The sequence below is a fragment of the Protopterus annectens genome, chromosome 6.part0 (assembly GCF_019279795.1).
Source record: "Protopterus annectens isolate FY-2018-M chromosome 6.part0, PAN1.0, whole genome shotgun sequence".
In the NCBI taxonomy this organism is placed as follows: Eukaryota; Metazoa; Chordata; order Ceratodontiformes; family Protopteridae; genus Protopterus; species Protopterus annectens.
In genome coordinates, this window is record NC_056737.1 from 1,946,031,415 (window position 1) to 1,946,055,080 (window position 23,666).

Sequence of the window (23,666 nt, forward strand, 5' to 3'; positions counted from 1 at the left end):
CTACCTTCTGTTTTAATCTGCAGCCTAGTTTCACTGCATTGAGTAAAATTAGAAAATCACTTCAGTCACTCACTGTATGTTGTTAATGTTTGCTGTTTTTATGATGTAAGATATGCTGTATTTAATGAAAGTCAGTTATTCTACCAGTGTGCTGTCTTTCCAGAAACATGAAAGCCAGATCTTTTATTAGATATACTGCCACACTATTCATACGTTTCACACACTGAAAGAAAATATTCATGCCATGTTTTCCACTAATCTAGTCCATGCAGCTTTAATGATGAGAGTGTGGTTACAGTTTTTAACACAAACCAGACCTGAAATTCCATACTATGAGAAGTGCAGTACATCTGAAAACAGATGTCCCATCCCCCCATAATGCCTTGCCTAAACTAAAGGTATAATTCATACGGAAAGCTGTCAATGCATGTTATTTATACATTCCATGAAGAATATGCATCATAAAAGGAAGATCCTCATCATCTTAAATAAAAAAACAGCAAAAATGTGATTATTAAGTGACAGTCTGACAACACGTCTAGTACAAATCATAAATAATCTAAAACATTCAATAAATACTTCATATAGTAGTTTTTCTCTTGATTTACCATTTCACCTAAAACAGAAAATTATATGAGAGACACTATTCATTCACACAAATAAGTAAATAAGGCACATATTATCCAAGTTGAAAATGTTTCAAAGTAAAACTGACTACAATAAACCCCTGTTACACTGAAACCCACAACAAAAGCAAAATCGTGCGACTTCCCCAGCTCAGCCCACAAGTAAAAATCCCAGTCAGAAAATGAAATTAACAAGGCAGGCAAGTTTACGACTTATTGTACTGATGAGCGTGGTTAATGATTCAGGATTCAAACATCAGTCATCACTTAAAACCATTTTATGGCATGAATCTCAACAACAGTACTGATACTGCACATATATTAGTACTTCCCTAACAGAACAGTAAAGCACATTTTGAATAAGTGAACATCCTTTACTGTTAGTTTACCTGGGTACAGTCACTTTATGTAAGCCTGCAAAAGTGAGCCTGTGATATCCTGTCTCCCGCTTTATCATTAGTTATTTTCTTGCAAAATGCCATGACTTGCATTGTAACCAACTATTTTCTGTCATTGTTTCTATTACTTTTCAGAGCAGATCCTGAAATTGGTGCATATGGATCAGTGCTCCTCCATAGTCAACAAATCTAAATCAATAAATAAGACAAGTAAAGTCTGCCTAACTGACAGGCAGGCAGATATGTGTCGAGACAGAAAGCAAGATGCCCAATGCAGCAGTCCCACTATTTAGTTAATCTCGTCAAAAAAGATTACAAGTACATTTGTAACCTCCGAGTTAAAATAACTGCATGTGTGTGGACTGGTACATTTACCCAATAATCATACCCCTATACCCTTAACGTGACCTGTTGCACTGAAACAGCTTAATATATAATCACTGATCTACAAAATGACAGCGTCACTGAAGCAATGCAAACTATAGAAAAAAATGCATAAATTATGTCATATGTTGAAGAAATCACAGCATGGAAATTATTTGTCAGAAGGTTCAGCTAGTAACAGAACATTGAGTGCACAGCTCACAACTCTTCTATTAATAAATGAATCCTGACAGTCAAATATGGTAATGAGAAGGCTCCGACATGTGCATTTATATACTGCATGACATCTTTTGCATAATTCTCTTTGCTGTAAGCATGTGCTAGTACAGAAAAAAGGGCTGTAAACTGTAAAGATTAACTTCCCACCGACTTACAGCTGATATGCTGTGTAAGCTTACAGCATCACCAATTCAGTGCCTTATGGGGTTCTTCCCATGTCACTACTACATGATAACAGTATAAGGCCCTGATGGGACATGACACAAAAGTATTAATTGTGGGATAACTTTTCGCTATATGTCATCGCTCGTTGAATGATTTAAAACTGCTATGCTTTATAAGTAACAAAGTACTAAAAGAATGAGTTACTCATGCCTTGCCTTTTTCGAAAGCGATACTAATAGCAGACATGATATTCAGAATCACAACATTGTGTGACCAGAGTAAATAAAACAATATTAAGTGCGCCATCTTTTAAATACCTGTTAAAAGGAATTGCATGAAACATGTTTAATTTTGCTGCAATGAACAAAGGTAGCATGCCAACACTGTACGTTTCAAGAGAATATGACCCAGATATCTCAGACCTCTGGTTAATGTTGTTTTCTTTTGGCTTTTCCCAGTTAGGGGTCGCCACAGTGGAACTCCGGTCCACTAATGATTGGCAGTCGATTTTTATGGTGCCGAGGTGCCAGCCCGACGCCCAACCTTCACCGAAGGCACACCCATTCACGCATGTCTTTCGAACGCCACTTGACCACGGGGAGGACATGCAGACTCCACACAGAAGGCACTCCAGCCGAGAATCGAATGGGAGAACTTCTTGCTGTGAGGTGACAATGCTACCCCTGCACCACCATGGCTATGCTATTAAAAAGCATCAAATTTCTATTTTGTACCCATATCTATACATAAAATAGTATCAATGGTTATATTAAACAAGACATTAATATAAGTTTTGCGTGCATCATCCTTATGCATATGTTTATCATCCTTATGCATATAACAACCACAGAAGAAGTGAAAGAACAATCTTATACTGGCATATGAAATCACAGTAATGGTCCTATACAACAAAGCAGCCAACATATTACATTTGCAATCAGTTTGTACATCAGGCAGCTACAAGTAGTGAACTGATATTGGATAAATCAAATGCAAAATGATCTGTCTAAAACTGCATCCGCTAGGTTAGGGCAAGACATTTATAAGCTATGAGTGACTCTGCAGTGTGCAGTTATGGTTCAACAGGCTTGTAATTTTGTTGGATGGAAGAAGACAGCACCATTGACAGTTATACTAAGCATAATGAATTTGACCTCAGGCTATGAGCTAGGGAACACAGAAATAAAGGAAAGAATGACAGAAGCCTACAGCTGTTTTGTCCATCTGCTCTGTCCATTAATCTATTAAACACCTATTACATTTTAAATATTAAGTCAATATTAAGTCATTACAGATTTTATATTTGAAATCTAGGATCTGCGTCATCCTTAAAACCATTTAAAGAGCTAGCCTCAAGGATTTCCTGTAATCTGTCCTGTGTAGCCGAATCTCATTGTATGGGAAAATATTTTTCAGTTTTGCCACATAAAATCCACCACACACATACACTCACACAGACACACATGTGCCCCATAATCATGCATACACACAAACACTTAAAATGCATGCCATGTCTCTAATCTTCTTCCTTCATTTGAATTAAGCATGCCCAAGCCAGTTCATCTACCTAACTTATGCCTTTTGTATAAGGCACTGCTGTTGCTGTTCACTGCATATATTATTATAACATAGTTATAAACTGAACTCACTGATATAATCTTTCTTACTTTTGGGATCTGCTTATGATTAGGAAGAAGGAAGGATTTGCATATCATTAGGAAGAAGGCAGGATGCATATCATTAGGAAGGAGGCAGGATTAGCATATCATTAGGAAGAAGGCAGGATTACATATCATTAGGAAGAAGGAAGGATTTGCATATCATTAGGAAGGAGGTAGGATCTGCATATCATTAGGAAGTAGGCATAATTGGCATATCATTAGGAAAGAGGCATTCTTGGCTCCCCTTACTAAGAACTGACAGGTGACAGGCAGAGTTACAAAGACGTGTTGAAGACATGTTGCCCATTCACTGTTTTATTGCTTTTAAAAGTGGGGAAAGACCTTTATTAGTCTGTCTCAGTTATAAACTTTAAAGACTTTTGCTTTTATTTTAAAATAAAACTTACAGAGTTCATTTCCTGACAATGTCATTCTATCACTCATATTTCATTAGTACGCTTCCTTATGATTTGTATGATGCTTGTTTATTTAATAACTAATCTATTTCTAACTAAAAATGTGTTATGATTTAAAACTAAGTTACTTAAAGTTTTAATGGATGACTCCCCTAATAGTCTTTAGAAAGATTTTTATTCATAAAAATCACTTGCAGAAGTCAGTACTGGAGTTTGTAAATGGCAATTTGTTTTTCACAGTTCATTCTCTGATGTAAAACTATTTGTGTTCGAGACAGTATTTAGCTAGACAAATGGGAACACAGTAAGTATTATCAACACATCACCTCAGTCAATGTAAAGGAGTACATAACTCCCCCAACAAATACTCAAAAGCAACCAGACAAAGGGGAAAGGTCAAAGTGCATCAGCACACCTCCTGAGCCAGAAAGCAAATAAACTGCTACAGAAAAGCAAATACCTGGTCAAAGTCCAGGACAACACTGAAAAAGCATGTGCTAAGTGAGATTCAAACCTAGGGCATCCAAAGATCACCAGTTCAACTGCTCTATCATTAATTTATTTTAACAATATCTCCTCTGTCACATATACATGATTCACATAAACAGACAAAGCTCTACTCAAAGCCCTGGACCAAAGGTTCTATAGCAGTTCATTTGAGTTCTGATCTGGGTGGGATGCACCATCTCCTTTTCCCTTTGTCCGTTTACTTTCAGGTATCGTGTTGAGGATAATTTTCTACTTCATTTTGGCTTAGTTGATGTAGTGAAGCACTTGCTGTACCCTTATTAATCTTCTCAGCTTAGTGACCAGGCAGCCAGAAGGATAATCCAGAGGACCTAACTTTACATCTTAGTTGAAGCTAACACTATTTTTGTGCTGTGTTCAAAGCCCTTTTTTCAAAAAGTTTTTGTAGCTATTGATCTGAGCTGTTCAGGAAAGCATGTTGAGGCATTCTCTCCTCTCCCCTTTTCCACTTGTTGCAGATATATAAAAGATTCTTGTAACTGCCATAGTATCCAATTATATCCTCATACATAGTGCCAGATTCCAAAACTGTTTGTGCTGCCAATGGTTTGCAGTTTGCCTAATTCATTAAAAAGGACACCAGGATTCCTCATACCACACAAGCAAATGAGAAATCTCAGAATACTATGCTCAGTTCAGAGATGTGACATAGCCTTGTAGCTTTGTAGAACTTAACATTTTTCCATTAGCATTGAATATCTAAGTATTGGCTTGTCCCACTCAAACGAATAGGCCTTTCTAGCACAGGTGGTGCTCCACTTGTATATCAGACTTAGTAATGCAATCAATACCTGTTGGAAAGACCAGTAGCATGCAGTACCAGTACCAGCATACAGGTAGACCATTACTGCAAGCTGGAGGCTTGGAGTAAGTCAAGGACAGCAGTGGTGCAGTGGTGGTGCTGTTCCCTCTGTTTATTAGGGGATGGCTTGCAATTACATATTTTTCAAAAGTTTGAACAATGCTTAATTCGCACACTGCCATAAAGTAACTTCCCTGTAGAGCAGGAGAAAATCCACAGGACAGAGTGTTTAGTTGTCTTGCTTGTATTGTCACATCCAGAATACAGGAAACACTGTGGTGTTGGCCAGCTTCATGGACTCTTGACTTCATACCAGTCTTGATCATAAGTTTAAAACATGCCTTGTGAAAAGAAGAGAGATATTTTGTTGGGCCTATATGAAGAAGTCAAGATCTGGCATGATTTCAGAGAAGGCAGACAACTCAGCCACATCTAAGTGACTTATTTAACCAAAGGAAGAGGAGTCTGGATGAACCCAGTATCTATTCACCACTACCTGAAGACATTTGCAGAGAGTTTTTCTTTTGTACTGTTTTACATTCAGAGTGTGCCCACAGCATTAAAAATATCATCCTCTGGAGCGCACCTACTGGTCCTCATTTGTCTTAAGAGGCGACCTTGACCTACACATTATTAATTATTGCAGTGTTGGCTACGTAACACAGCGGTAAAGGAAATCTAGTCCCATAGGTTCAAACTTGAGTGTCCACTTGCATACAGTGGACTCCTGAGCAAATATCTTAAGCACCTCATATTTGCAAGCTGAGAACTGCAATTTCCCAAAAGATGATTTACTGAAAATGAAGCTGCTGAGGAGGAAGAGAATAGAAATGGTGATTTTAAGAAACGCAGTGTGCGTTCCCACAAGGGTCTTGAAATCATATGGAATGTCTCTCCGTAACTGTTAATAAGGTATGCTCCTTAAATGGGCTGTATATAAAGAATGAAGGAAACAATGGTCTTATCTACCTTAAAGTCTATAAGGACGAGGCACTAGTGAGTGGAATAAACTGGACAAAGTAGACAAGTGTGCCTTTTATTATTTTCCTGTTGTCGAGGCTCAGTGTTTTGACATCTTAACCTGTCTCTCCCTGTTGTGCTTTTCACATTTTAACCTGTAGCCCCCTTGTTACACTGGATAGGCCTTGCAAATGTTGACAGTTATCCAAGTCACGTCATTTTCTCACAAAGATCTCCACATGAGACCAAATGAAGTACCTCAGCAAAGTCTGCATCTCAAATGTCAGTCCTACAGAAGCCACTTCAGCTATCTTGCCCCTTCTATTTATTATGTGCTCTCGCTCACACCTAATCTCTAAGTGCCTGGCTTGTTCACACTCTTTTTTTTTTTTTTTTTGGGGGGGGGCAATATGTTGAATCTCAACTCATTAGTTGTTATTGTCAGTTAGGATATACAGTAATCTCTCAGTTAACCAGAACTCAAGCAACCAGCTTTCTCAAGCAACCACCAAAAAAAAAAAAAAAAATTAAGAAATACAGTCCAATTTTAAAGTGTTGCATTTTCTGCCCCCCCCCCCCCCCACACACACACACACAGAAACATGCTTTACATTTTTAGAGTTTTAAAAAGGAAGATAGGAATAAATTCCCTCTCTCCCCAACCTAAGAACAAGTCAAACCAAACCAATAGTATAGGTTACAGCATTAGTCAGACCTATTTTTAATAGTAACTCTCAAGCAACCAGAAACTACAGTTATCCAGCATCTACCAATCCCCATGGGTGCCAGTTAACTGAGAGTTTACTGTAAATCACTTTTCTTGGGGACAAAAATTGTCAAGGCAGTACATATTACTGATGAGCCATCCGTGCAATTCAGAGAACTGTCCAGTTATAAACCTGCTTCTTTCTCATTGTGCAACCATATGATTAATATAACTAAGGCTTACCCCCCCCCCCCTCCAACTGGGAGTGCAGGGAGGGGGTAAAGACCTCTGCAATATGTCCTTTTATCTGAATTTGAATATTTTTGGCATTTTTTTGTTACTTCATTGAGCAAACTGCTGGAAATTACATTGGATTTCAGTCATTGGTAAGGGTATGTAATGGCATCAGTGTGGTTCATATGTTGATTTTTGAATGTTTGGGATTTTGATGAATTTGTGTGTTTAGTTTTTTTTGCCATATGTAGTTGCAATACAAATCCTTTTTCCTCCCAGTCCTTTTCCTGACTCCGTCTAACTCTGGTTGTCCCTATTCATGGTTGTGTTGCCACTTTTCCGACCTCCCTTATCCTTCCTCTGACTTTCTTACTTACCCGCTCCTTGATCTAATATTTCTTGAAGAACTAGTCCAACTTCTAGCCAGTCCTTTATTGCAGGCCTTGACCACTCCTTGTTATAACTCTCTAACTCCATAGTCACTTTCCTCTCTATACCAGATCTGCTGTTAGCGTTCCCTTTCCCAGCATACTTCCCTTTCCCATAACTTGCTGTCTGTGTAGTCCCTTTAGATCTCCTTTTCCAATTACTTGCCTTATCCTTTAGTTTTCATAAATTATTCTCCAGTGAATGTAATTGTCTGCAAATCCTATTATGCCTGATTCAAGTCCCGTCAGCTGTACTGTTCTGAGCACAGCTCTTTCGAGCTCCTAATTCTCATCGCACTGTTCCATACCAGTGTATCAACAAGGCCCCAATTCTTTCCATGCCCAACTTTCTTCATTACTTCCACATTTTACAATCTTTTCCAAATCTTTTTCAATTAATCCTCTCAATGACTTTAAATTAATAGTGGACTAGATAAGAGAATGTTATAGTAAGACAAACTGCAAAATGTTTTTATACATCTGTGAGTGGTCTAACAAAGCAAAACTGTTGTCACTCTCTCTCTGTCTTTCTCTCTCTCTCTCTTCCTTTATTTCTCTTTCATACTCTCTCTCTCTCTCTCTCTCCCTTTTTCAATAGTAGAAAATATATATTTCAACTCAGTCTTTGCATTTATAGTTGACAATCTCTTGAGGTCATGCATTTTACATCTTTGACATGTTCCAAGATAAATGGTTCAACACAAAAAGCTCATAAATGTATCCATCTATCTAATCTATCTACCTTTCATTCTTTCTATTACTCTTTTGTTAGTGCGATAACCCACCAGAGACAGTTACTTTTTCAGTGCACACCGAGGGAGGAAAGCTCCATTAAAATGTATAGTTTCTCAATGCAGCAGAAACAAAAGACAATACAACAGTTATTAAAATCACAGAAGTACATTATCAGTGTCAGTGGCTGAGATTCACAAACATGTTATGCATAGTGCATGGTACCTTTAGCTGTGCAGAGCTGAGAAGATGGCAGATTTTGATTCAGAAACATGGTGTCTCCTGAATTTGCAATGACAAAAGTAGTTCCACCACTGTGCACTGATTCACAGTTTTAATCAGTGCACTGATAAATGAATTACGCCTGCAATGGTGTTCTCGGTGATTCCATTCATGGCATCAGCACTGGCTGTCCCTTGCAACCTGCATATGTGTATTTAGTAGCTGTAGGTAATGTAGTTAGGAGAGGCAAACAATGTGAGGGTGCAGGGACTGTCTTATCACATACAGTGTGTTGTGACAGCTATCACCAACCCTATCGTATTTGCAGTGCAGACTGTGTTAAATTGTTGGAGCAGCATGAATTTTGTGCAGCATTTATGGTGCATATTAGTTGTATACTGCCCTAGCAAAGTTAAAATGACTTGTAAGTGACTAAATGGTGACTAATCACTTGTTGTGGGAGGTTATACATTGTATACATGAACAAATTCAGCATAGTATCTTGCATACTGCCCATGTGGAAGAAATATGAGTATAAAATGGGAGGTGATGGGGACTAAAATCATGAGGTAAAGGTTCAAGGTTGATTTGTTTGTGCCAGAGCTTGAACAAAAAAGCTAAGTGAGGAGCTTAAACTGTGTATGCATCTTCCACAGACAGGACTGCAAAGGGGAGGCAACAGTTCAAACTAACTGGCTCAGGAGGTGGTCTGCAAGTGGCAGTGAGTGGTTTTAATTGAATAGCTTTTGTGTTGGGAATTAAATTACAACAAAGATGGAGTATCACTATAAACTGCCAGAAACAGGACTGGAATATAGTGTGGGTTATTTCTGTGCTAGAAACAGGACTGTAAGAGGGTGTGTGAATTTACCCTAAATGCCTGTGCTGCGGGAGTAGGACTGCAAGAAGAGGGCACTAAACTTAATAGTCTGTACCAGAAATGGGACTGTAAACAAAAGAGGGAATAAAACAGAGTGTGTTTGTGTGTGTATTCAGAATGGGACTGCAAGGGAGAAGGGTGACTAGCCCAAATAAAGTATATACCACTGGTGGAAATTCGAGGGACCACAGGCTCCAAATGAAATGAAATAGTGGCAAAAACTGGAATTTATTCTGAATGTAGTGGAAACAGAACTGCAAGAGAGAAGGTGAGTTATTCCAGCTGCCTGTGAAAAGAATGTAACTGCAGGAAGGTGGGAATTTAAAGTGAACCCTGCCTGTGCAAGGAACAGAAACCTAAGGTGAGTGATAACTTGGCACAACTGATTAGGTTACAGGAATCCAAAATGAAGGGAAGGAGTGTGTGAGTTTATGTGTGTGTGAGTGTATGTAGGGCTTGTACTCGCAACTATTCATATGTTTCCCATCGTGTCATACAACTTCCCTGCATAGTGGTGATACATAAAATGTAAACTCTAAGATCATTCATTTCTGTACTTACATCAGTGCCTACTCCTGAGTGTATATTCAAGTCTGTAAGCTGATACCTAGAGTTTAACACAGAGGATTAAGGCTCACTTTACATTTGCCATCTGTGTGCCTGTGAGGAAGTAATTTAACCAGAGAGTACTCCTGGGTTGCTCCTGAATAGAGATACTTGTGTCCAGTGGGTTTCCCGGCTGACTAAAAACAGGAAAAGAAAATGATGGCTTGAAATATAATCCCATATAATACAATTTATTAAGACAGGTAGTAGATAAATTAGTATGACCAAAGTTCAAATGTTTTGTAAACTGGTATAATCCAATGATACCCTGACCGGATATGCTCAATGCTTCACTTTTATTTTTCAGCATTTTCAAATCTATGGAATATATATATAGCACTTAGCTCAGAGGAGCAAGGATCTGAGCACTTAAATGAGCTGCTTCCTGTAGTCAAGGCTATAGGGTTTGATTTTTTCTACCTCAGTTTCATCTCAAGTAGATTAGCACAACTCGCCTTATATTCAGCAGCCTACCTGCTTTAAGATGACTTGTGTCTTGCTTTTCGAGCCATGAAGGCCCCCAATCCAATTTGACTTCTTATGTCTTCAAAAAAACAGTGGCTCTACAAACATACACGGAATCTAAATCTACATCAGCAAATAAAGACACTCTGAAGGGTTCAGTTCATAACTCAGTGTATTCCCAACCTATGGAATAATTTGCCACTACAGGTCAAAGTAGTGCTTTGTTTACCTTTAGGGATAGTCTTAACTAGCCTTGATGATTGGATGGGTAATCATAAATTTACACCAGACTTATCATATACAGCACTACTCAAAAGGGTGGCAAACAATTTTACAAGTGCCTACTTAAATGTGGCCATGGCTCGGCATCTTATGGCTTCTGTAATCACTTGCCTAATATTGTTCATATGCTCCTAAAATAATGTCCATGTCAAAATGAAAAGTAATTGACTGATTTCAAATTCTAATATCTTGCTTTGTATGAATAAAATACAAAAGAAAGATGGTCACAGTTCTACTTTTACGGAAAATATGAATTTCAATTATCTAAAAAAAGAAAATAACTTATTTTTTCTTTCATCAGCTCTGTTTATCTTATTCTGTTTTTATTTAGTTTTCTTACTGTTTTACCAAGTAGCACTATATTTTATTAGCACAAATGTTAAAGAAAACTAATTATGGTCCTCATTTATTAAATAGTGTGTGTGTGTGTGTGTGTGTGTGTGTGTGTGTGTGTGTGTGTGTGTGTGTGCGTGCGTGCGTGCGTGTGTGTGTGTGTGTGTGTGTGTGTGTGTGTGTGTGTGTGTGTGCGTGTGTGTGTGTGTGTGTGTGTGTGTGTGTGTGTGTGTGTGTGTGTGTGTGTGTTTGCACGCGCGTGCTCACGAGCATGTTGTGAGTGTGTGCACATGTACACAGATACTCCAGCTCATTCAACACCGGTACCAAATATATACATAAAAACTGCTAAACAGAACAAAATGTGGAAGGTAACAATGATATCCTCATTTGGTTTCTATTATGAAAAATAAATGTGTGCTTTGTCAGCAAAATCAGTTGTAATGGTTTGCTTAAATATGTTCAGTTAACCATATTCAAAGTCATTTACAGTTACACTCCAAACACCATGTTATTTGGCACAAGATAGTTTTCAGTAGCAATTTTACATTAAAAAATATATTTTGTTGACAAACATCATCCCTGGGATTCATTAACACCTACACTAAGTGTACACTAAATGTACACCATTCAGAGTGAACAGACAACACAAGCATAACTCACACTTTCTTCCTCCTAATTTTAGTTTTCCTACTGATTTGCTTGCAGTTTTAAATATTAACAGTGATTCATACAGGTTACCACAAAGTGTAGACTACATGTTCACTTAGTGTAATCTTTTTGAGTGACTAGAAAGTGGAATAAATGTGGTTGGGATGTTCTTGAATTCAGATCGTGTACACAGTGTAGGTGTTATTGAATCTAGCTTCATGTTTTTATTTACTTAGCAAATGTGAATAACTTTTGAATGAAAGAAGACACTGTGGCATTATGAGCGTTAAAGCTGATTAGCATTTATATATGCATATGTATATATATATATATATATATATATATATATATATATATATATATATATATATATATATAAAGCTCTCTTTCAAAGTGGATAAAATTATTTTTAACACCATCTCCAAGAGTTCCCAACATACTCTGAACTCATCAGAGTTAAATCCATCTTTTACAACCAGAGGTTCTTCAAACCATTCTAACCCAATATTGGTGGTATCACTGAAAAAAGATCTACTATGTCAATAGTGACTTCTAATCCTGGTCATATAATGCATTCTTTATACCGTTCAAAAAATCCCAAGAATCTTTTAGGATCCCTGCTTGATCCATCCAAACTTTCTTAAGCTTGTGATCTATAAACACTAATGGATAAGTTTTGGACCCATTAGCTAGCACTTTTGGTCAAAGAGAAGGGTCTGAAACGTTCATGTGAATCTTTGGTATCCCAAAAATGGATGGAATAATCATTTTTTCCATCCATAAGAAATTGTGCATATCAATGTCTATCATCCCCTCAACTAGTAGGCCCTTTAACATAAAATGTATTTTAGAATAAGCCACATTTATTTCCTTTTAGCAACTCTGAAGTATTTATTTCCATCACTCAATATATCCACCATTTTTCCCACATATAACATGGTGTCTAACCACTGTGTACTAATGTTTTTTTTAATGGAATATGTCCCCAATTTTAAGTGTGTGTTTTTTGAGTGTTTCCTGCTAAGGATAAAAGGGTGAACCTTGGAAAGTGTTTTATCTGATGAAGTTCTGTTACACTAAATTAAGGAATGAAAGTACTCATTTAACTGTATTGGTGGTTGGGATGTCCTCCTTGGAGAAAGAATCTGGTTTATGTGTCCTTATTTGAAAACTTTTTGCTGGCAACCTTCTATTGTCTAAATGAGGAATGCTACCTCTCATAATGTGGAACAAATGGGCAAAATGTTGAACACTTACTAACACCCTAACAGCTTCAACTAGGAAGCTTACAGAGTGGTTAAAGTGTGATATTTTTACTTGCAGAATAATTGTTTTAATGAATTACTATGATCTAGTTCTATTTACCATATTTACCATGTATATCAGTAAAAATATTGCTAACACATATATAGATAGATACATACACACACACACATATATAATATATATATATATATATATATATATATATATATATATATATATATACTTTATATATATATGTATACATATATATATATATATATATATATATATATATATATATATATATATACTTTATATATATATATATATATATATATATATATATATATACTTATATATATATATATATATATATATATATATGTGTGTGTGTGTGTGTGTGTGTGTGTACATAGCGAGAAAGAGAGAAACACGATAGATACTTGCATACATACACAGACTGTGATATGCATAATATCTTTATGAATGAAAAGAAGCACAAGCCATTTTACATATATTTACTATCTTTTGACCACCAAGTATCCGCTGTCATTCAGAAATCCTTTTAAACTAAAGACAATTAAATAAATAATAGCTGAATTGTTAATTACTGGAAATTCTTTTGTTGCTAATTATATTTTAAATGTCTTTTATAAATAGTTACCTGGTTGTTGATCTTAGTTTTGTTTTTTATTTTTACTTTGTTCTTTGGCTTATGCATCTTATTTATTTCTCTCACAATGTAATGTTCATAGGTTAGTACTAAGCTAACTGCCCTTGCGAGCCATTTTAAGCCTAGCCAATTATCCCTTGTGGGACTCAAACCCTGCACCTTGTGTTTGTAAGGCAAACACCCTAACAATTAGGCCACCCTCTCAACCTCTTATGTTATAATTTGTTCATTCATTTTAAATCAATAAAAAGAATTGGAAAAAAATAAATTATTTTATGGGTCCAGACTGGTCATCAGGGATATATCTTTAAGGTCCGAATAAGTTACCATCCTCTCTATTCCTCCCTCACCAGGCCCATAATATAGTATAATTCTCCTTTGGGTATTTACTATCTAAGCATATTCCTCAGATTGAGAGGCTGCAGCAATACCTCACAAAGACTGTCAAGGGCCTGTCTTCCTTTACTAATCACCTTAAAGTGCTCTCCCTCTTTTCTGTTTCTTAGAGACTCTAGAAATGGGAACCTTGCCTGACCAACAGATCCTCGAAGGACCCAGTTTAATGTGGCGTCCTGCACATCTCCAAAAAAATAAGACTCTAAACACTCACATAAGTGATCTAAACTTCCACAGAAATATAAACTGGACATGGTGGAAGAGATACTTTTCCCAAAGAATCCCTCTTGTATGGAATAGACTTCCCATGTATGTAAAAGGAAGTAGGTTCCTAACCCTCTTTAAGCATATTCTAGATGAATGGATGGACAATTGTAAATATACCCCAGGTCTGGCTCCTCAAGCCATCATTTAAAGGTAACAAAGTTAGGTATTACATACACCATACATCTGCCTCTAAAGCACTCACTAAGTGTGTTGTAACTGTTTTTTAATTATTCATATTCTTGGGTAATCACAATTTTTAGAATCTTCTAACTAGGATCCTCCAGATCAACAGCTTAGTATTAATCTATGAACATAGGTGTCAAACAAAAGATAACATCAGGGTAACACAGGTGCAAAATGTCTTCATTGTGCAACTAAAATGAATAGTGCTTATATAAATAAAACATATATATTTTTTCTGCAAATGGGAAAGAAATAACAAAATAACAGTTCCCTGTATTTTAAACAAACAAATCTGAATAACTTTAAAAAGAAAAAAGATAACTGACAGCATAAGTGCAACATCTGTCCATCTTCCATCTAGCAAAAAATGGGAGTACATTACATTTGCAGTCACAGCAAGGTACACAAGAAAAAAAGAGTGTTGTATACAAATGTAGTATTTTTTATACCACCAAAAATAGTAATAACAATCCTATTCCTCTCTAGAAATTGAAAACTCAGTACATAAATAGACTATGTTGTCCTCACACTGCATATCCCAAATCAATGTTTTATGTGCTATGATTACCTGAGTTTGTTAGAAGCACTAGACAGCCTTATTGGTGAGTGAAAGAATGGATTCAAATTTTCTCCATATACAATGACAACATAAAATATAGAAAAACAGGCTGACAGGAATCATACAAAACAAAAAACATTACTGCGGCTTAGCTACTGTATATTATCAGTTACATCAATAGCTCATAGAAAGATTTGGTTATCGTAAACCACATCTGCTAGTGAATTTAATGTAAGAAATATGAGATAAGAGAGAAAGTACAGTTGCTTGTATTCTTTAACGTATTCATTAAAAGAATCTCAAGAAAAAAATGTGCTTCTTTAGTATGAAAGTGTCATGTCACAGACAGACAGGGACATAAACAAAGAGATATGTGTCACTGCCTAACAAAGACAGTTGATTGTTAAGTATCATGTTTCACATGCTGGAACAAAGCTCATTGAGACGGGATGTCAGTATGACAACAGCAAGAGCGTCAAGTGATAGTCTTAGCTGGATGTAAGACAGGACATTACAGAAAACATGAAGTGAGACTTCGTAGGTTATATAATTGGATACACAGAGCGTTGTTGTAGATATTTTCAAAAGTCATTTTAAGGGTGAAGAAAATTCACAAGACTGCATACCAGAACCCAACCTTTCAGCCCAGTTCCATGTACTACAATCTCAATTCCTTATGAGGATCTAAGGTGTCTTGGTTGTGCTCAGTACAAGCCATTTATCTGATAGGAGAACTCTAAGAGTACCTTCTTGGCAGTCGATAGCACTCTGTTTGTTAGTTAGTTAGCTGTCACGTAATATGTAGCTTTTCTACTGCTGAGCATTTGTGAATTTGGGAAGTTACTTCCCCTACAAAGGGTATCTCACAGAAGCTTGTACTATATACAATTTTCTACTGATGTTACCTCTGCACAGTAGTTTGACTACTTTGAACGGCTCTATCTTTGACATCTGTTCTCAGGTACATCCTGTCTTGCACAGCAAGTCCAGTCTACAGATGAACACAGAAGAGTAGATTATTTTATTTAGCTGCTGAAAAGCTTGCTGTATTCATTAAAGAAGCCAAAATATTTGTTTCAGTCAACAAAACTCCATTCAGATATCAGAAGGGCAACATTTTGAGCCATCAGCTGGAGGTGTATAGACATCAAAAACATGGCACTGATTTTAATTTTGTTGAGCTCAAATCCAGTGCTGTATATGTAGTATTTCTTTGCAGGTACTTGAGAGTTAGTCTGACAGATAAGGTCATGAATAGGGTAAGCTTGATGCAGTGTTGTTGTCTTTAAATGCTTATGCACGTTTTGGAGGCTCTGTAGCTTTCGAGAGCCTTACAAAAGTCTGTTTGAGGATTTTTTTTGCAATTATACATACACAAATGCACAGTGTGTTCCATTTTTAGTAGAAGCCATGTCCCTCCTGACTTCCTTGGGAAGAGCTTGGTAATGTATTGAAGGAGGTTGGGAAGAACTTAAAAGTCATATCATTGGTTAGGCATGCAGACAGGTTATGATACCAGACCAGTCAGCCTCAGTGAAGGCTTCACCAAGTAACTCAAGAGAGCCCCCACTCCAATAATCACAAATTTATGAGACCTTGGAATTTTTAGAATAGAATTATACAAGAAAGAAAGTTGAACAATCATTGGGCAAATGTAACAGAATAGAAGTAACTCACGTGGCTTTGGTGTTTTTTTTTTTTTTTTGTGATATCCTCATCAAGGGTGTAGGGGGAGTCTAATCTTGCATCTTTGCTGCTTGGAGAGGTAAATAGGTATCCCATTTCTGCATACAGAGGTAATTCTGGTTACTTCTGGAGCACAAATAGCCCATTACAAGGACTTCTGACTATATTGTTTTGTGACACATGGCTTTAGTACTTATGCTACACATCTGTCTATATAACCCTGTCTACCGGTCTATCTATATATAGGTTTTATATTTTTGGGTCCACCCTATCCTTTGACCACCAGTGCTGCCTATCCTCAATCTTAGATACCCGTAGTCACTACTGGTCCCATCCCAAACCTAGTCTGTAACCCTCCTATTAGCAGAGATGAGACAGATGTGTCCCAGTGCAATGTATTACATGGGGTTATAGTGATTTTTTTTTTATTTTTATATGTCCTATCCATCCCCCCATCTCCTGATGTGCAATGATGTAAGGCCATTAGAGGCGAGGATGTTATTTTTAACTATTGTACATAGTTTACTGTGCAAGATATTTAAGAAATTGCTTGTGTCTGGGATAGTATATCAATATACACTATTTCTAGGTGACTTTTTATTGAAAAAAAAAATGTCCGAAACCATAGGTCAATACTGATGCACAGATGACTAATCATACCTTTCTCACAGTCCCCTTCTCCTAATTGTTAATTATAAGACTGCTGTATGCAACAGATTAGAAATAGATGTTCCTGCAACAAGCTTAGACTACAAAAGTCACAATAGTTTAACATTTGCAATTCAGCATTGGATATCAGTATCTGATTTTTTTTCGTGAGCAGCTTCACAAACTCATTTTCTGTGTGTGTGTGTGTGTGTGTGTGTGTGTGTGTGTGTGTGTGTGTGTGTGTGTGTGTCTATGCATATCTGAATAAGACTAAGAGAGAGAGAGAGAGAGAGAGAAACAGAAATAACGAAAGAGACAGAGGAAGAGTTAGAGATGGAACACAATTGCATTCCAGCAGTGAAACTTCAGCAAAAGTGAAAAATTCTGCTAAGTAATCCATGAGGTGGCTAAATTATGTATGCAGTGAACAATTCAGTCAATAAATTCTACCTTCAAATGACCCTCATCACTTACAGACCTTCTTTGAAAGTCCCAGTCTCCCCAAATCACAACAAAGTCCATTTGTTGCATCACAGTTATTTTTTATCCTTTCTCAATTTGCCCCCCTCCCCCCAAGTCTCTGCAGGCCATACCATAATTGTCCAAAAACTGTCAAAACCCTACAAGAGCCCTGCCTTGCTGTTCATGCAGTATTCTCCATCATCATACACTGCTCAAATAAATGGCAGGAATACTTGGAAGTCAGCAGCCACGGTGGCAATGGAATCTGTCTGGCTTCAGGTCAGAATGATTGTCCTCCTCAGCTCCAGCACATCCCCACCCAAGAAGCCATCTGGTTCTGCTCTATTCAGCACTGTATATGCAGTTCCCTGTGCTGATATACCTACATAAATAGTGAAAAAATGGCAGCATGTTTGTGTGATGACTGAACATTAATATTACCTGGAGAAGATCAACTTCAGAGAAGAATTCCCTCTGGCTCCAAACTATCAAGGTTATGATGCAATGACCACACACACACTGCACTATAGGTGTCATGCAGTACTAAATTATAGGGCTGCGTACAGTACTAGAAACATAAACCCATTCTCTAAAAGTTTGCTGTAGACAACTTAGTGATGGTGTTACAATAAAAATGAAACGTGTGCAAGAAATACTGCACTTAGCATACCAGCATTTATAATACACAAAAATCCCCCAGGGGTATCTGTGCACTGCTTTCAGTGAGTAATAGAATTATTGGATGATAATCATGGAGTGCTATAACTCTCCATTTGTCATCCCACTTCAGTACATGCAGTAATGCAATTCTGTATATAGGAAAGACAGTGAACAAAAACACGCAGTCAATATTCTGTTAACCAGAAATGCCATAAATTATATGTGACAGCAAGAATATACATTTCTCTATATATCCAACACTCAGGGCATGGTGTTACATGTTAGTAATGGATCAACATGCTGAGTAAGCAATATTTTGTAGGAGACTGGAAATGACGTACCTGGTGATGACTGATCATTCAGAATGACCAGTGATGCTGGAGTGGGCCTTCTTCTCCTGATCTAATGAACAAACAAGTTAGAATGTCATGATTTCATGATTTAGTGATAGTACATATTGTTTTGAGTGAATGCATTTAATACAATACATTTCAGTTTTTTCATGCAGGTAAATCTCTAAACATTACAGTGCTAAATCCATAAAAGTGCTTAGTTAGTAAGCAGAAGAAATATTTTGTCTGCTTTAAATATGACCTTTATGTTGCAATATGACTCTGAAACAATACATTCAGGTAGTGAACAAAAATCACATGGTTGTATTGGAAATGTAAAGGTCACAGTAGAAGGAATGCACATGCTCTGTGTCCATTTATGTTTCAGTGATTTAACAGTTCTTAAGACAGACTCTTGAATCCTCTGCTTCGCACTGAAAATTCAGATATTTTATACAATGTATGGAATTTAATTTTATACAATCACCATGTTCTGCTTTGGTACCTTAACCAAATAAACTGGGTGTTGTCACTAAGAGACTCGCCACATGAAACAATACTAAGGCTAATGAGATGACAGTTTGAAGGCGTTCTGTCAAGACTCCATGATATTTTTAACTTCCCTACTTTTACTCTCATAATATAGTGTTTCATTTTTGTCATTTAACTACTTAAATATTTTTCTTTATAAAACTTGACTTTTACTATCATGATTTTTATTTCAAAGCAAGATCTGCTAATGTCTTGCTCTTAACTTCATCACTCATGGCATGTTAAGAGAATTACCTTCTAATAACATGAATATGATATCATAAAGTAATCAATAAATCATTTCCCATCATTTCTGTTTTTTGCAGAAAAATAAATTGAAGTATTCCATATCTGCAAATGCAAATATCACTGAATAAAAAAATATATATACACATATATATATATATATATATATATATATATATATATATATATATACATATATATAAGGTGTAAACAGTAATGTAGAATGTGTTCTGCTAGTTATAGCTCAAACCAGTTTACGACATAGCAGGTCAAATTCTGCCTTGTGTTTTTTGTCATTCGGCCCACAGCCATAAGTATGTCTAACCACCCCCACCCCCAACTCTAGTGTTAAAAGCCCAGATAAAAAGTCCTATAGAAGAAATATAGCATAAACAAAATGTCTTGACTGAGTAAAGCAAAGCAATAATGGAAGCATGAATTAGGTAAAGGTCTGCAAACAAGTCAGAAAGACACCAGTCTACTGCTAAAATGTAAAAATATCACTTCATAGAGAGTTATATGATGGATGCTCTGACAGTAGATTTCTTTCATCAGGTCTTTTCTGAAATCTATGTAGTTGACACACCAAGGCATAGAACAACTATTTAAATTAGTCATTCCCTTGCAACATTGCAACATGCAACAAAACTAATTTAAACTAAGTGGTGAGGATTTCTTGATAAAGGCATAGTCATTCATCTGTCGATATCTAGTTGTATAAACATCAAATCAGTAATTTCAGAGCTATCTGCTTCAGTTTACTATGAACTTGACTCACGCATGCTATGTGAATATTCTGATGCTGACAATACGTTACCATAACTCAAAGCAGGAGGAAGCTCTTTAAACAGATCTGTGTTCTACAATATTATTGTAACAGGAAAGGAACACCATTTTTGTAAACTCATATAAGCTAAAAGGATCATTCCTGTAGGTCCCATAAATTACTATTAAAAAGAATATACTGCATATTTCATCTAAATGGAGCAAAGCCTGCACCGTCTCTTTAAATTGTCACCTATGTGAAGCATACGCTGTAATCTCTTTTTAAACCACTATCAGTCAGTACACTATAATTCTGATGGTGCTTTAATCAGCTCACCTGAAAGATACAGAACCCTAACAATACTTTAAATGCTACAGGATCATTAAAACAGATCATTGTAGGAGACACGAGGCAGAGCTTATCAACACACAGCAGTATTCGTTTTCATCAAGCTGCTATCTTATCTAACATGTCATAATTAGCTGTTTTCTTTAAATGGTACTACAGTTAAGTAAGAGTTGAGTGGATTTAACGAAGAAAATATATGTGGTGTTAATTGGTACATGCTAACCATTACCAGAAAGCATGAATTAGCATCATACAGAAAAGAGAAAGAAATGCAGTTTCATGATCTTGAAGCATTCATATTGTTACACATGACATTTAAAGTATACTGTGCTCCTTGCTTTTGCGATCATTTACAGCGAGGTTTCTCTTACCTGTTCAGCTGCTTCTGGATCGAGCTGACTTTGAAATAGCGGCATTGCAAACTGAATCTTTTTGGGACTGTTAGGTTCCATTATGACAGCCAGCAAACAATGATTCCAGCAGCCCTAAAACTGAGAGCGCAGTTACTGTGATTAACCACTGAGGGACTCCGTAAAGCCACACTGAACATATGCTAATAACTGCCTGACTGTAGTTCCCAGAGTTAGCAACTGAAGATCCTCCTAGCTGCATAAGCTGAGCAACTCCCTTATTCCATATCCACAGCGATGTATTCGCTTTTCCACACTCCTGCAGTTCTATTTAGCTTGAACACACAAGGAACAATAAACTAATTGTGCACCACTCCACTCTGCCTGAGCCAAGCATTTAATAGGCTAATCGAAAATGCTGTGCTAGCCTTGACTGGTCCTGTACCATGGGATTTGGATAAAAGAATCCATCCACTGTATATTGCTTGCAGGCTGCTCAAAGTGCAATGTAAGCTCCCTTGGAGTATTGCTGATGGACTGTTAATTATTGATAAGCACAGATCTAGACTTTTTTTAGGAACGAGATTTCTTTTTCTTACTTTGTAAACCAAAGCTTATCCATACAACATTGTAAACACCAGCCCAAATGTTGTGTACAGTTTGTGCAAACTATCAGCTCACTTTTAACCCATATTCTACAACTACAAATTTTAATTTGCATATCATCTGCTAAAATGGATCAACATAATGTAAACATGTAGCTTTTTAGGCATGTAATGTACATGTGCAAATTGTATGCTGTCTATCCTACCTGTGGCCACTTTGGTTTGCATTAAATGTGCTACAGCTGTCAGCATATTTTTTCTAATTACAATTCTTTTGTCCCGAGAGGTGTACATTAGCTGCAATGTATCTGTGCCACTTTTAAACACCTGCTAGCCTTCTTAGCATGGCTATAAAGCAACACACACAAGAAATGTGAACAAGTTAGAAGAAAAATCAATTTATATTATAACTAGCATATGTGGTGCTGTCGAGACTTAAGATGCAACGTCTCAAAATCTGCATTGAATATTTTTGTTGTATTCTGCAGTGATTATTTATTTATATTTTTATTTATTTGATTTTATAGTAAATGGACATATGCAATATAATATATATTTTTTCTGTAAAATACACCCTACAACTCATAAAGGAACATATCATAAAAATAGTTAGCAGTAAATATTTCTGATAATTTTGCAATTCAGCAAAGCTTGATTGATTTTTAATTTAATTTGTTAAATGTATTCATTTATTAAGCAGGTTCCTTCTCATGTGCATTTCAGCTAATTGCAGTGTAGCTGAAAAGTAAGGGAAAAACAGAAAATCTAGAGGGACATGGGGAGAATATGTAAAACTCCACACAGTGGTCAGAGGTCAGAACTGAACTCCAGACCCATGAGGCAGAGGATATTATTACACAGTCTACCAGGCTGCTCTGTGATTAACTTCCAAAGCACTTGTATTTTGCCTCTGAGGACTGAAGAATCATCTCAAGTGCATGAGTGAGTTATGAACTACATACAAATGCCTGAGAAATAGCCCACAACAACATGTGACTCAAAGTAGCACAGCTTTAAAACATCAGCTTAAAGCAGTTCTGGGATAGTTTAGCAAAGCATTTTGCCAAGCACTGAAAGTACATATAACAAGGCATGTGTTATGACTTCTGAATAACATGATCCTGAAGTAGCAGTAGCAAAACTCTTGAGACCGTCATTAAACTTCTCCAAAAGCAAGACATGGCTTGGCAGCCACTGGTTAGATTGTTCTGTTGCAAAGCAAATGCAGCAAAATGAAATGTAAATGTAAAAGCATTTGAGTGGCATTCTAATAAGTGTAAGCACTTGCTGCTTATGTTCTAATAAATGTAAATAACAAGTGCTTAGTTACAGCACATCATTCCCATATGTTAGCAGCACTTTGGGTTCTACTCACAGGAACTGTACACGGCTACAAAGGCATAAATACCATATCCGAGAAATGGGGATTTGGTATACAAATCTCCATACATACATATACCATACATATAAACATACATACAGACATTCATATATGCATACATGCCTGTATGCAAACTCATGCATATGTATACATACTATTCATATATGCCTAAACATGTGTATACATACATATGCACTTACAAATGTAATCAGTAAGAATGAATGATAAAAAAAGTGAGTGAATATTCTTTTTTCTTTGTTTTTCAGCCTGACTGTTGTTCTGCATGTGAGATTGCAGACCAGTGGGGTTTGGGATTTTGCCCTTTCCTTGCTGTTGTGCACTCTCAGAACTGATGCATATAGTTAGCAGAGGGTGTAGAGGGAGCACGGTGTCCCCCCTTTCAAAAAATAGTGTTTTTTTTTTTAACTCTTGTGGCTTGATCTAAAACAATCAACATTTTGTTTGCTCACTCATTTCAACATTCAATTATTTATTTATTTATTTGTGTATTTATTTATTTATTTACTGCATTTGTTTACTGGGAAAGACCACTGGGCCTAAAAAACTAATTTTCAGTGCAGGCCTGGGGAGAAAAGCTCCAACAAGAACATAGATACAGGAAATATTAAA

The 23,666-nt window shown here is 36.6% G+C and overlaps 1 protein-coding gene across 2 annotated transcripts in view; it reads right to left on the reverse strand.

Moving 5' to 3' along the window:
• PPP1R1C (protein phosphatase 1 regulatory inhibitor subunit 1C) overlaps nt 1-21,546 on the reverse strand; it is a 924,837-nt gene extending 903,291 nt beyond the window's left edge. Inside the window, exons 1-2 of one of the 2 annotated variants that reach the window (XM_044075257.1) lie at nt 21,072-21,546; nt 18,819-18,879 (exon numbers count right to left, since the gene is read on the reverse strand). In XM_044075257.1, the coding sequence (XP_043931192.1) occupies nt 18,819-18,879; nt 21,072-21,152 (142 nt within the window). In that variant the 5' untranslated portion in view covers nt 21,153-21,546. The remainder of the gene's footprint in view (nt 1-18,818; nt 18,880-21,071) is intronic. The other variant, XM_044075258.1, reaches the window with a different exon arrangement.
• Between the last annotated feature and the right edge of the window lie 2,120 nt (nt 21,547-23,666).